Source organism: Necator americanus, chromosome I (genome assembly GCF_031761385.1).
Source record: "Necator americanus strain Aroian chromosome I, whole genome shotgun sequence".
Lineage (NCBI taxonomy): Eukaryota > Metazoa > Nematoda > Chromadorea > Rhabditida > Ancylostomatidae > Necator > Necator americanus.
In genome coordinates this window covers 25635021-25648968 of record NC_087371.1, presented here as the reverse complement: position 1 = coordinate 25648968, position 13948 = coordinate 25635021, and the positions used below count along the sequence as shown (strand labels likewise).

The 13948-nt window shown below is 42.0% G+C and overlaps 1 protein-coding gene across 2 annotated transcripts; it reads left to right on the top strand.

Annotated features, from left to right (window-relative positions):
* Positions 1–365: 365 nt before the first annotated feature.
* Positions 366–13635, top strand: RB195_006853 (uncharacterized protein; the record flags this gene model as incomplete). Of its 2 annotated transcripts, XM_064180175.1 has the most annotated exons (8): positions 366–723; positions 5692–5792; positions 7514–7658; positions 12007–12170; positions 12313–12462; positions 12774–13402; positions 13454–13502; positions 13600–13635. In XM_064180175.1, 8 exons carry the CDS (start codon positions 366–368, stop codon positions 13633–13635), a joined length of 1632 nt encoding a protein of 543 aa, XP_064037066.1. The 2 variants fall into 2 exon arrangements, with proteins under 2 accessions (XP_064037066.1, XP_064037067.1); XM_064180174.1 differs by lacking the exons at positions 13454–13502; positions 13600–13635 and having other exon boundaries at positions 12774–13406.
* Between the last annotated feature and the right edge of the window lie 313 nt (positions 13636–13948).

Genomic DNA, 13948 nt, shown 5'->3' with positions numbered 1-13948 from the left:
TTAGAAACGTACAGAGTACTTATGCTTTTTTAGAGAAGAAATAACTTCTGATCTCTGACTTGTGATTTGGAATATATTTAGTCACTTTTAGGCAGATCTGATATTATCAAATGTACTAGTAGGTAGATACTAGTTGACCACGTTAGCTTTTTCCCACATTCACTGCGACGTCCTTTGCTCCTGGTGGCTAAGGGGGTTGGTGATGTGGGCGTGTTAGCGTAGCGTGATGACCTTGTGGCGGGCGATCGTCCGCTCGCACAGTTTGGCAGCAGGCAGTCGTGCGCCGGTGACCCATTCCTGTGATTCACTTATTTTCACCTCCCACTTTCACCTCATTCTCATCAACTGATCTTCTACCTTGTATAATGATGGTCTCAAGACCTGTCGCCCAGTTACCTGTCGGCCAGCTGCCAGTAAATCCACTTCCTCCACCGCCGACTTCGTCGACGGCGTCGTCGGTACCATCTGCTGCCAGCCCGCTGGCAACATCACTGCTGATGGCTACCACTTCGGCTCATCTCTCGAGCCCTCAGCAGCTTGCCAGTCCAATCCAAGTGGCGACAAACTCAGCTTTTCGACCAATCGTTCCTCATGCGTTGTCACCGAACGATACCTCCGCCATTGCTGGCGATTCATTTTTCCTGTCCGCCATTCACTCGTTCGTGCTGTCATCCCCTAGCGACGACTCCGCCAGCGACTCTAATCACTCCTCATCAGATCGAGGTGGGTACTTTTTTTTCCGATTACCTTTGCCTATAATTCAGTTTCATTATTTTGTCTCACTGGCTCTTACGCCACAAAATTCCTAATTTTTTTCCATTTGGACCAAAGAAGTTCCAAATGAAGGAATATTATTTATTCTTCGATAGCAAAGATTGCAATAGCTAATTCGATATGTCGTGCGTATTTGCAAATCTTGATTGGTGGAGAGAGGATAGTATGAAACAACTACTGTTTTTGTTTCGTCGCTCAATAGTAATCACCAAGAAAAGTTTTGTGGGAGGCTAATGTTGTTCTCAAATTTTGCTGCATCGTATAGTATTTGAGTTGCTATGCATGTGTGAAGTTTATTCTGTTCCGCATCTTCATCATCTCAAGTTCTGTGACTCTGAAAAAACGTTTCGACCAGTTGGCGAACCATCGAACGTTAACATAAAATATGAGATATAAATGTTATAATAGTGTGAATGCTATTCTTACGGCTGTCATCTTACACTGTCAAAATTACTTCGGTTCGAAACGAACTCTCACAAATTCCCGGACGCAAATTTTCTGTGCTTGCCTTGTTTCGACTGCAGTAAGGTCAAAGTTTGACACGGTTTCTTGTTTCACTGTTCACGCTTGCCCGTCGTTGCCCGATTAGTTGGCGATATAGAGCTGCATTTTTACAACATACGATTAACTCCTCTCGCCATGGTGTTACTGGATGGTTCATTGAAGTCGGTGACGACGTGAACTCGAAAAGATGTTGGATAGAAATTTCTGCTCTGTGATGCATGTTGCATGAAATTTGAGAAATCTTTGTTTTAATAACTCAGTTGAACTTTTTGGGTCTTCGTTACTTTATGGATCCGAAAAACTGTGGGCGTAAGAAATTCCCCAAAGTTTCGTCTATGAATGTACAGACCTATGAGTCATTTTGAAGGCTACGGCTAGCCTATTTCTTTTGGGGATGTTTGCGCGCCTCGTGACGTCGCCTGCGTTTTGCGAGCATGTTTAAGTCCCAGTTATCCCCTGCACTTGTGTTGTTGTGTTGTTTTTTCGGGTCAATTGCCCTACCGATGAAATCGCTACGCCCAACCAATCAGCGCACTGTTCAGTATGGCTCATCGGAAGAGTTGATACAGATAATTGTCGCTGGCTTGGCGCCAAAACGAAAAGAGCAATGGAAATTTATCAGCGCTTTCACATTTCAGCAGTATTTTACACGACACGTGTGAAATACGTGTGTGGTCCAGGACGACGAGTACATACCTTATGGTGTCCTAGGTTAGTGGTGACGTCCTTGAGGATGTTTACGAGCGACCCCCGTACCTGCGTTTCTCATTTGCCGTCGTCGTCGTCTTTGTTGAGGGTTCTTTTTTCGTTCGTTTTCTTTTTTCGGTGGAGTGTCGTGCCGAACTTGAACTTGACCGACTTTCGCACGTGATGCTCGTCGGCGGCGCGCTCACCTGCCGCAGCTGACAGTGGCGTCGTTTTCTATCTTCGCCTTCCCGATACCTCGTATTCTAGTCGTCCCCAATGTTTAGGTATGTATATCCCAGTTAGGAGGCCTAGAAGCGAATCACTCCCCAAGTCGCTTTTATAGTGGTTTTTGGTTAGTGTTCTCGTTGGTCGTATAGAAAATGTCACCAGAATAAAAAGTGGGTAGTGTAAGTCGCAGTCGTAAAAAAAAAAGTTTTTTGCTATCGCTGCTTTGCAGTTGGCTAATATTCCGAACATCTTGGAATGGATCAGCAAGGAAGTTATAAACAGCCGATGTTTCGACTAACAATTCCGACGAATTTGATCACAAAGAATCAGAACGTAAAACATTGAGTGGATCATATTTCTATACGTCATTACGTAGACGTAAGTGCTCATAGAAGATGTATGTATCTACGGTTAATTAGAAGTTTGAACTAGTATTTCTATTTAGATGACTTTTACTCTGTGGAAAAGAGTTTAGTACATAATTTAGTCAGCTTAGTACTTGTTTAGTTTTTTTTGTTTTTTGCTTCTTTTCGGACTAAAATGACAAATATCCTTTCTCTCTCGTAGTTTCACTGCTATATTTATCTTTTCACTATATATAATTTTAATATGATTATATATATATATATATATATATATAAAATTAAGAGTGAAAAAGCCAATTTTTTGAAATGTTAATTTGAGAACAGGATTTTTCATGGAACTTATATGTTAGACCCTGTATTTTTTTAACTTGAGATGAAAAACTGAATGTTTCAAAATTCTATGTTGAAAAAACATGACTGCAAGTTTTCAGTTCAATTAGACAACGTTTTAAACAAGGGCACAAATTTCTTTTTTCTTTAGCATCGCCCTATGGTAAAAAAAAGTGCTCGTCGCTTCACTCGCTCGCAAAAACCTTCAGATTTATGTTTTCATTTCTCTAACCTCAATGAGATGCAAAGTGAACAAAAGCACAGACGACCAGTCAGAAGAACAATTAGACTTTGCAAAACTACCATAGTGAGTCGCTCCACATCTTTAGTCTCACTTTGTGGGTGGCAGAGTTATCGCAAATATTAAGGTTACGGTAGTTTTTGTTGTACTACAGCATTGGCGTCTGCAGTAATGATACAGGAAAAAGAAAAAAAAACCTACCGGCGACTAGCACTGAATTATGTCCATGTATTCATATGTGACCAACGAGGTTGTTGTATAGGGAACGACGTCACAGGTTTTGACAGACAGGGCAGTACGAATTTAGATATTAGTATGTAACAAATACTACAAGTTTTTTTTTTATTAAAGGAACGGCTCTCCTAGACCAAATGTTCCTGACGAAATGACGAAAACTATTGTATCGTACTGCAACGTTAGCTGAGGTTCAATATGACGCTGTAGAAGATGGCTGGTCTTGTTAGTGGCAGAACTGACGGCTTAAATAGTAGCAGATAATGCGCTCGAACCGTATCCTTTTTGTAAAAACATTGCGCTGTTTGATGCCTTGGAAATGGTCAAGCGGTTCTGCCCTTTTTTGAACGGTTGCACTTGTTAGAAGGGGAAAGGTTTTAGAGTATACATGAATCGATACGTCATACCCTGATTAATTTCTCGCTGAAAGACAGATTGTTGAAGCGCATTAGGTAAACTACTTCTATATGAAGGCAAGGCCATGTGGTTTAAAGAAGAAAATATCAAAGTGTTCAGCAGTTCAGCTTCTAATCGCTTGTAGTGTTGCGTAATGAAATGATGCACTTTTTGCCTAAAGGCTTTAAAGTTCAGCTTGTGAAGACGTCAGCGATAACCGCAGTATACTATCCTTTGTTCACTGCGCGAAGTTGGCGCGCGTTTCGTCTTGATCATTCTCTAGAAAAGCATTTTCGAATTCAAATAGCTACTTGCTTGCACTTGCACTTGATCGAAAGTGCATCCTGGGCAGTATGGTCTCTGCTGAGGAAAAATTGTTTTAACCACGGCCCTTTCTTACATTCCCTCTCTTTTGGAGGGGATATCAGATTATTAGTTGACATATTTAATGGATCTTGCGGCAAAGTAGGGACAAGTGAAATGGGTTTTGAATGTTAAATCGAGGGGATCATTCACTACGAATTCTGAAATCACTGGTAGGATACGATTTTGTTTGCTGTTCCACTGGAGCACGATGGCAGCCACGTTTTCGCGAATATTGGTGCATCGCAGAGCCGGTTGCGAATTGGGTCAATGCTCGCGCTGAGACGCCATCTCGCGGTTCGCACCATCAAATCCGGTCCTTTTCAAAAGCGAGAAAGTACAAGTGGAGCGCATGTTGCCCACTCAACCAAGGTGCTGCGAAGGGTCATTGTAGAAGGAAGCGCAAAAAGAACTCTCCTCAACTTTTCTGGCCTTTATGTTTACACACTATGGTTAGCACACTGTAATAGCAGTTTGGTTTGCGTTTGGAATTCTAGCACAACGCTGCAAGTTTTCTTGACTAGGTAATACAGTTTTGCCGATTGTGGTCAGTGTTAGAGGTCTAATTCACTGGGCGAGGTCATTCATGTGAAAATAGTGGTCGCTACGTGGTAGTAATAAAAGTCGACGATCTAGGAGTTGTCTGCTTAGAACAAAGTCTTTGATCTCTAATTCCCAGCTGTTGGAAAGCAGTCAGAATTTCTGTGCGGCCGTGGCCGTAGTGAAACTATTCCCGGCACAGTTCTTTTCTAAAATAGTTCTTTGGCACTGGGAAAGTTGTGATGTCAGCAGTCAGTGTTGACAATGTTGTTCTCGCGTACCTTCTTTGTTCGAGTAGGGAGCGACGTTCATGCGACGGCTTTGTGCGCGCGAAAACGAACGAATCACGGGATGTTTTCGAAGGAATGGTAACATGAGCAACATGTAGAGGTCACATCGCGAAAGTAGCACATAACGGTTACTTCTGTTTCTCCAGAAATATTTGCAAACATTTGTTCCCTAGTGACGTATGTAAAATCAGTAGAAGATCTCAGTCTCTCGCAATCGTATTGAGTGTTTAACACTAAAGAACATTTCTCGATGTACTTCCAAATCACGAACTTTACAAGAACTTAAAATCACGATCTTCACGAAAGATTTTCTTCTCTGATCTATGCATCTTACAATAAGTAGATCAATACAATAAGTGGAAAATCACCCGAAATCTTGTTCCCGCTATTTCTCAAACACTTAATTAGCAGATTCATGAGATAAGTCGAAGAATATTCGCTAGCGTAGAAGACTATTGAAATTCAACGTTATTAATTTTCAAAACTTCCTTTAAAAAAATGGCAGTTGATATTATCTTATATGGGTCGTTATCGTCTTTTTGTCAATTGTTTTCATCTCAATCTCAAAGTTATCTACTACTTACATACAAACATTGTTTGTTGTGCACTTCATTTATTTGCTCCATCTAAATCATTCGCGAAAGCGCAGAATTTTTTTTTATCCAGCGTGATTTTGAGGCTTTATGTCTTGAACCTGCTTGGAATGTTGTTCTACGTTGCAAAATAGCCGTCGTTACAGCTACTAGCGAAGAGTTTTCCGCCACGACCCTCCTCTGCCAGGTGTGCTCGGACAAGGCTAGCGGTTTCCACTACGGTGTGTTTGCCTGCGAAGGATGTAAAGTGAGTGCTCTTCCATATATTCATGCATTGTCGCTTCCAATAGCAGCATCGATGTCCCGCTGCCCTCGACATGGAACTGGTTTGGGGCGGCTCAATGGTTGCGCTCTGGTGGGCGCGTTTTCGCATGCCATCATACATCGTGGCCTCCTCTCACAGCCAACGTCCATTATGTAGCGACGCTTTTTGGCGCCGCGAAAAACGCCTGGTGATCGTAGACGCTGGCTGCGCGCGCAGCCGCCGCTCTCGTTGGCAATGTCGGACAAGGTTAAGTGCCCGTGCTGGGTGAGGATACCGTGTGCTGTGGAAGGGGTGCTCGAGATGTTCAAGTATCGCAAAGATCTACAAACCTTAGTTTTGCAGTTCACGTGTAAGCCATTCAATGCTGTTGTGTGCAAACCAGGTCATAAACCGTTTTCGCTACGCATGGCGGTGACTGATACCTCGTGGAAGCTTCAGAGAACGTTACAATTCGGAACTTCTTTCATGAATAATCGTATAAATCTGTCGTTAACATAGGGTTTAGACTGTTTTGTAGTAGTTCGCGGTTCTCAAGCTATATTCAACGCTGCTGCGCGCTAACTAGGTCACAAGCCGTTTTCGCTCTGTCTGGCGGTGACTGATGGCGGGGAGAGATCGTCGATTCATTACGGAAATTCCTTCTCTCTGTTTTAGTTAGAGGCAGCTGCGTTATCGCTAGCGTTTTATTGCTGTCTATTGAGAACAGTATAAGGTACGAGAGGTACATGTTTATGATGTAAGTAATAAGAATAAGATGTTAAGTGTTGCTGGACATTAACATTGAAGTTCCAAGATGACCACTGGCGCATAAATTTCACTTCTATCTTTCCCTGGGATAAAATTATAGTTGAGTTAGTTAAAAACGTCTGTGACGGCAACCTGTTGACTTTCGAATTCGGCCTATCTGATTGTGGCGCTCCGCTGCGGTGGCTTCGATTTTGTTCGTTGCTGTCGATCGAGGTAACTGTTACTGTAATATGTGGCCCAGTCCGAAATCTGTCTACTGCATATTATACGCTTTGTTTTCGAGCGGCTTTAACGTAATCCGCTTGAGAACGATTGGTGTGATGTGTCGGGCTTTTGACGGAATTTTTCGAAAGGATCCATTATTCTGTATGTGGAACTAAGAACTTATTTCAATTCTTCTAGTTGTTTTTTCCTATCTAGAATAAGGAGTCCCTCTTCAATGGCAAAAATAGAAATTTTTTATCAGACTTGACCATTGCAAAATGTTTGTCTGATACCTTCCCTTTATGAAGCGGTTCTGTTGCGGCTTACATACTTTCCTCGTGTTCGCCCTTTTTGCCCAAACAACAGCGATACGCATGCGTTTGGTAGGTGGGCAGAGAAAGTGTGTGTGCTGCGGCAGACGCAACGCAGTCATTCGAGCAAAAAATTTCGTCACTGGGTGTATCTTCTGAGCATTCAAATCGCGTACTTCATGAGCTAACCATTTTAGACTGAATTCACTTTACTCTAACGATACTAAGGAACTCTTTCCACTTTTGTGAAATTTTCTGAACTCTCTGCTTACTCCATTGAAATTTGACCGCAAAACAAGGGTTATCTGAAGAAAAATTCGCTGCCGTCTTATTCTGCCAGTAAGGTAAAAGATGAGCATTTTTGTTATTTTTTTTTTCAAAACGATTTCATTGTTATCGAAAGCTTCACAATGATCTCAATTTTCAACACAAACATTTCAGGGATTCTTCCGTCGATCTATTCAGCAGAAAATTCAGTACAGACCGTGTACACGAAGTCAAGAGTGCTTAATTGTTCGAAACAATCGTAATCGTTGTCAGTACTGCCGGCTGAAGAAATGTATCATGGTCGGCATGTCACGAGATGGTGAGTGCTTTACTGCAAAAATATAGAAAAGTAAGGTATTATAATAATTTGAGGCAGCAAATACATTTCACTGCGCAATTTTCTGATGTGCAGTGGAGGCGTCGGAAATTATCGCAACGTGCAAATGCACTTTCCTTTTGATTGGAGAACGGTTTTTTTACTTCGAAATTTGAGGTAATTACCGAGAATAATGTTAGTGCACTTACTGGAAGAGGCAGCAGAGGTCAAAACTCGGTATGTATCACACGCGGATTCTTTTTTAACGCAAATATTTTGCGCCATCTATATGACAGTAGTGCTGAATATTGTTTTGTATGCGTTGGATATCTCCCAGATTTAACAGTGATAGCACCAATCATTTGAAGACCTTTGCCCTAGTATTCTAGGAGATATATGCTATGAAAAGCGATCTTGGAATATCAAGATAGTCAAATTTGCAGTCCTTCTGTATTTCTCGTTATTAAAGTTAAAGGATAAAGTTTCTGGCGTTAATCAATTCGCTTGGGATGCGCCCCCACGCTCACTTCAATTCAGAATCGTTTGAGGTTTACGAACGTGTTAACTGGCCTATACTTGCAGCGGTTAGCCGATGTGTCAAGTCAGTGTTTCTATCCTCCCATACAAGTGTTGTACCAATTTATCGACCTGGAGGGATGAAAGGCTTGGTGAGCACTAGGGCGGATTCGAACCTCCGATCGATCATGCAGGAAGCGGAACCTCTAACCGCTACACTACACCCGCCCCTTCTCGTTACTAAGGTTGGAAATATCATTCGAAAAAATTAGAAAACATTTCCCTCGTTCTGGCTCGTTAGAATAACACTTTCTCGTCGATCCACACTCTCTCGCCTTTCGCCTTCCACCTTTCGCCTGCATCTTTTAACAACTCCCACTCTCGCCTTTTCCATCGTCGACTGTGCCTCAGCACTACCCGAACTCCTTAGCTGAATACTCACATGAACACGAAATGATGTACTAGTACATGTAGTAGTATGTATGATGCGCGAATTAATATCATATACCTACCCTATGGTGAGTAAATGCTATGTGCACATTTGTTTATATGTAGTGCATTGCGACGGTTTAGCTTGCTGTCGTCAACAAAGGGCTCCCAGCTCGACTGCCCATATCCTCAAGTTGTCCGTATTGGGACACTTTTGCATTGCTTAGCGACTAGTTACCCTACCTTTGTGTGCGCGTAGTGACTTCGCACTAAAGTTGACCCTTCTCCACGTTTTACGATAGTATTCGAAAAGGGTTGAAGACATTCACCGTATCGCTTCCGCATTACAACGGACTTGCAACTCGGCTCACCGCAATCCAGAACAACTACATACCATATCCGTGATGATGATTTTAATGACCAACAGGAAAAAAATATGAAATATCGTAGCGAGAACCTATGAATGAAGTTTAGCTAGGATAGAAAGGCATAAAATTAGAATCTGCGTACAAGCGTCAAGGAATTTACGTCGGACAAACGTTTTCTCGAAATGTAATATGAAAAACAAAATGTACCGTTTCAGTAGTTCGACTCTGGCGAAGTTTAGTAGAGCTTGGGAGATATGCGCACAAATCAGTATGTCGATATTTCGAACAAAGTGTTCATGGTTATTATGCGTTTAAAATCAGTTAGCAACGTTTTAATGACCCTGGGAAAAAATATATAAAAATCAATAACTTTGTAGAAATTTGTATTTCCTGACAAACGATCGCGATATGCAGATATCATGCTCGTGTAATCAACACATGTAAGAATTCCAACTGGCAAGTTTCTACTGTCTTTGTCTTTGTGCCTAAGTCAATAAAATCGATCGCTTTTATCGGCAATCGAATCAATATTTTCGCGCGAAGGGTAGCCTAAAATCTGCACCTGTTCCTGAAATTCGGTTCTTTGCTAAAGCATCTGACTTCCAAATGTTGTCTTGTTGGTCTGGTTGCACACTTTGTCTCAGCCTTGTCTGGACACTTTGTCTCTCCACTAGGGAGAAATACAAAACAAGGCGAGAATGAGTTACCGAGTAGGGAGCGGTGATTTTTCGCTGATTATCAAGATGGTATTATTAATCACCCGAGTTTGAGGTGCACGTGATGTGTGAGTGTGCATGTGCGTGGAAATTTACGTCGCACTAGCGGATTTAATCCGATTATATGATATACGGAGAAAAATAAGCTAACAATATTTCGACCAACTAAATAAATGCTTGCACATAGGATTTGCAGGATATAGGCTTTTTTAATTAATTTAATTCTGTATTCTTATCATTTTCTTCTAAGCATTCACTCCATATTTTATCCAATTGAATTCATTAAATAAGTTCATCCAGTTTTATAAATCAGATTTTGCTTGTTCAATAGTTTTTTGAAAATCCTTTTCTTGGTTATTTTTGGGTTGCTCTGAGAATTTTTTTTTCCACGGGGAGCAATATATTCTTTAGCTATCATCATTCGTTTATTGTCTTTAATTTATTATCATTTAAATATCAATGAATAAACATCGTCATAGGTCAGCAGAATGTCAGTAGATTTACTCCTCCTGTAAAATTGAACATACTTTTAAACTTCTCTCGAGGTACACCTTGCGTTGACAATTTGAAGATGTTTATTGGTGGCAGGTATTCGTGGCTTCAAGTATGCGGTTGAACATTTGCGGTAGTTATTGACCGACAAACGGCAAACGGATTGGGAAACATTAAATGCTATGTCGATCTTACAGTTTTGTCGATCGGTTGGATTCATGCTGCTCTATTAACGTCGCTAGCCGTTCGGAGTTCGGTGAAGGTCTTTCGGGCTTTTTCCCCTTTTCTTTCCAGTCTTCATTTTCGCTGGTTCTCTCATCCTGCCTGAATCTTTCTTCTCTGAAAGCAGGGCGACCATTCACATCTTTTGAAATCGCCCTATTGTACAGAATCTGATTTACCATCACTGGTAGAACGGAAAGTAAGAGGAAGAGTCGAGGAGAAGCTGTTTTCCAGTTTACTAGAGATTCGAGGTTCGCGTTTAGATTAGCTCTTTTCATATAAATATGCCACCTCAACGCATCATAATTATTTCCTTTAACTCTAAACACGCGGTATTGCGCTGAACCTCCTTTTCCTATTAGATTTGCATCTCTCTCATTGCAAAAGGCATCCTGTTTTTATATGCAAGCGCAAGCCAATTTTTGAGTCACAGAGCGTTTTTTTCTTTTTTTCTCTCTGTTTAGGGAAGAATGGTGCGTTGAGATTGTGAGTTTGGCGCATCATTGTTGCTACTTTTTAGAAGTCTATTTCTACACTGTGAGTGTGTAAGTTTGGCAGGTGAAGGTCATGTCCACCGTTCTTCTTTCAGTTCAGCCTCGTTTCTGCTTTTTTTTCTGCGGAACATCAAGGACGTAGTTGAGGCTTGCATGATTTGCTGCGAAAGGGTTCGATATAAATGGTCCTGATATTATAAGAAAAATGTTCTAAAACGATGCTGATCTCGTTCTGCTTAAAAATATACTTTGACGATGTTTTATCAATATTTAAGAGAACGTAACTAGGCGGAACTGTAGCCGATCTGAGACCTTTTATGGTACACTCTAGGTTACGTCGTGTTGAAATTATTTTCAGTGAATCTTAAGTGAATCTCACTGCATCTTGGCGTTCCCAGCTAAATTCTCCGGAGAAAGCATTGATTGAATGGACATTGAAGACCTACGCTTTGACCTTGTTGCTTCGATTTTCAAACGAATGTGGTCGCAGCAGTTCCCAAGGTTCGCGCGGGAAAGCAATCCGAACGAACGCTCGAGCGCAACGGCGTTGACGGCTAGTTTCACTGGGCGGCTGACCGATGATACAGTATCCTCTTTCTTCGTTCACTGCTCTGCGCTACGTTGCTGGTGTCTTGACCTTGACAGCGTTAGTGCGGCTAAGTTTATGCTAATTGGAGAAGACCTTGATCGTGTCATTCCCCTATGGTTAGGAAGGCGAACATAAATGCTAACGTAGTCGAAAAACTTGTGCCCCTCTTTGAATCATATCGAAATTGCCGCTCAACTGAGTTTTACGATAAAGCGCGTCGAAAGCAGGCGAAGGTTGCCGCTGAAGCAGGTTAGGCATTGAATGCGAAGCAAAACATCTCCGAATAATTGCTTGTGATATGGTGAAAACTGTCATAGAAATGTTTTACGTGCAACGATTGAATTGACTTCGCAGTACCAAAGGCTTCTCAAATGGCTTGTATGAACAATTTTTTACTTTGGATTTTTTTTTGTCATTTCAAATTAACTTACACAATCGAATGACGATTTTTTAAAATTTTGAATAAGTTGTATTTGTTTCTACTGCCACTTACAAAAAAACCTCGATAAAATTGCAATATTTTAGCCGTTCGTTTTGGAAGAGTTCCGAAACGCGAGAAAGCGAAGATGGTAGAAGAGATGCAGAGAACATCAGCACAGTCGCAACTGGACGCTTTGGCGGTGCAGTTCGAGAACGAAGCAGAAGCCATTGAGAGGATTGCTGCCGCCTTCACATTGCTTTGTGGAACAGTATGTGATCTTTACTATGGTTTTTGATGTTTGGATAGTTCTAATTGAAGCGCACTCATAAAATGTGTTCGCTGCAAGCTGATTGCACACATGACACATTGTTCCTTTGCAGTCTGCTTGGGTCATTCTGACACTTTTTCAGGTCGAGACCTGCATTGTACCGTTACCAAATGGGCGTTGTCCACTGCAGTTTCACTCGTATCTAACTGCAATCAAGGCCGTCGTCGATTTCGCGAACACAATTCCTGGATTTCTGTGCTTGGCGCAGGCAGATCGTATCCAACTTTTGAAGGTTAGTGTTATTTCACCAACGGCGATTTTACGTATTACTTTTTTAATTTCTACGATTTGATTCTACGGATTGAATTCGAATTCTACGAATACGAATTTTCAAAATTCACCGTCAGTTTGATCAATACTTTATACCTCATGTATATTATTGAATTAGGCTGATAAAGAGTAAAAAGTGAGTATTTTAGTTGATCCTTTGGGAGTTTTTTTTTTGAGTAGAAAAAAACCACTGAATGATAAAACATTTATGTACAACATCTATCACGTTACATACCCGTAGATTACATAAGAGAATGATACTTGTTGTTCTAGAGCTGCGTATTCGACGTACTTTTGTTGGCATCTGCGTCGCGTGGTACAGGTGCCGAAACAGCGTTGCCGTCATCGCCCCTGCTGGCACACTCTCTGGTGCACTTCTCACATCGCCTACGATCGCTTCCTACCGGCTGCGCCTCTCTGCTTGCCGCATTGGCGGTTTGTCAGCAAGACGTACTGCTTCCACTCCCGTCACTTTCAACACGTTTGGTTGAACGTCTGTGGTGGCTCATGGCTCGAGTGGGTGGCCCTGCTACGTTAGCTGTTGCACCGTCACTTCTGGCTGACGTTCGCACTCTGCGAATGTGGCACAACGATCGCCTTCGGACACCTTCGGCAGTGCCCACATGTGTGCCTCTCCCTGCACCCGTGGCCGTCGAAGTTTCGCCTCCTGCAAGATCGTTCCGCGAAAGGCACGCTTCTATTGCATCACTCCTGGAGAAGCCGCCCGTATGCTTGTTGTCGCCACGTTCTGTTTCTAGCGAACCCAGCGTGAAGATGGAGATCAAGCAAGAGGAGAACGAGGAACCATTGAATCTTTGCACGCGAGAGGAGACGAAGGATATCAAAGTATGGAATTCCGTGCAGCCCGCGATGTCTCCGCGAAGTGTATCAGTCGCTCGGAGGTAGGCGCCTTGCGGCTGCCATTGCCTCTCTTGCTAGTACCCACATTGCAGCACACGACACGAGCGAATTCTTTTCGAAATCGACCTGAAATCAACGCTTGTGAGTGCTGTTCGGTAGTTATGTAGAGTTGTAATTAAAGTTCACTTAGTGAATAACGTAGTTTTCATTTTTCACCGTTAATTCTGAGCTTTTCTAGTTCTCATCCGGTTTCTCAGTAATAGGTGAAGAATAGGATAAGTCTTGGTCTCTACGTTCGCCTCGTTTAAAGATGTAGTCAGTGTCAGTATGAGGTGACGAAGGGTTACGCCCTAGACTCTACTTATTGATTTTATTCTTGTTTTCTTTATCTCAAGATGTATTGTGTTAATCCTTGTAGAGTAAGCCCACTATCCTGCTGTTGTGTTGGACAAGCAAACAGAGAGGTTTTCGGCACAAGCAGCGGGAATAGGGCTTAACCCTTCTCTATGCATGTCCACTCACCTCAGTTATGTATGGCATTGACTAATTCATAAAATGATGTTAGTTACATGTTGTTTTTACTTTCT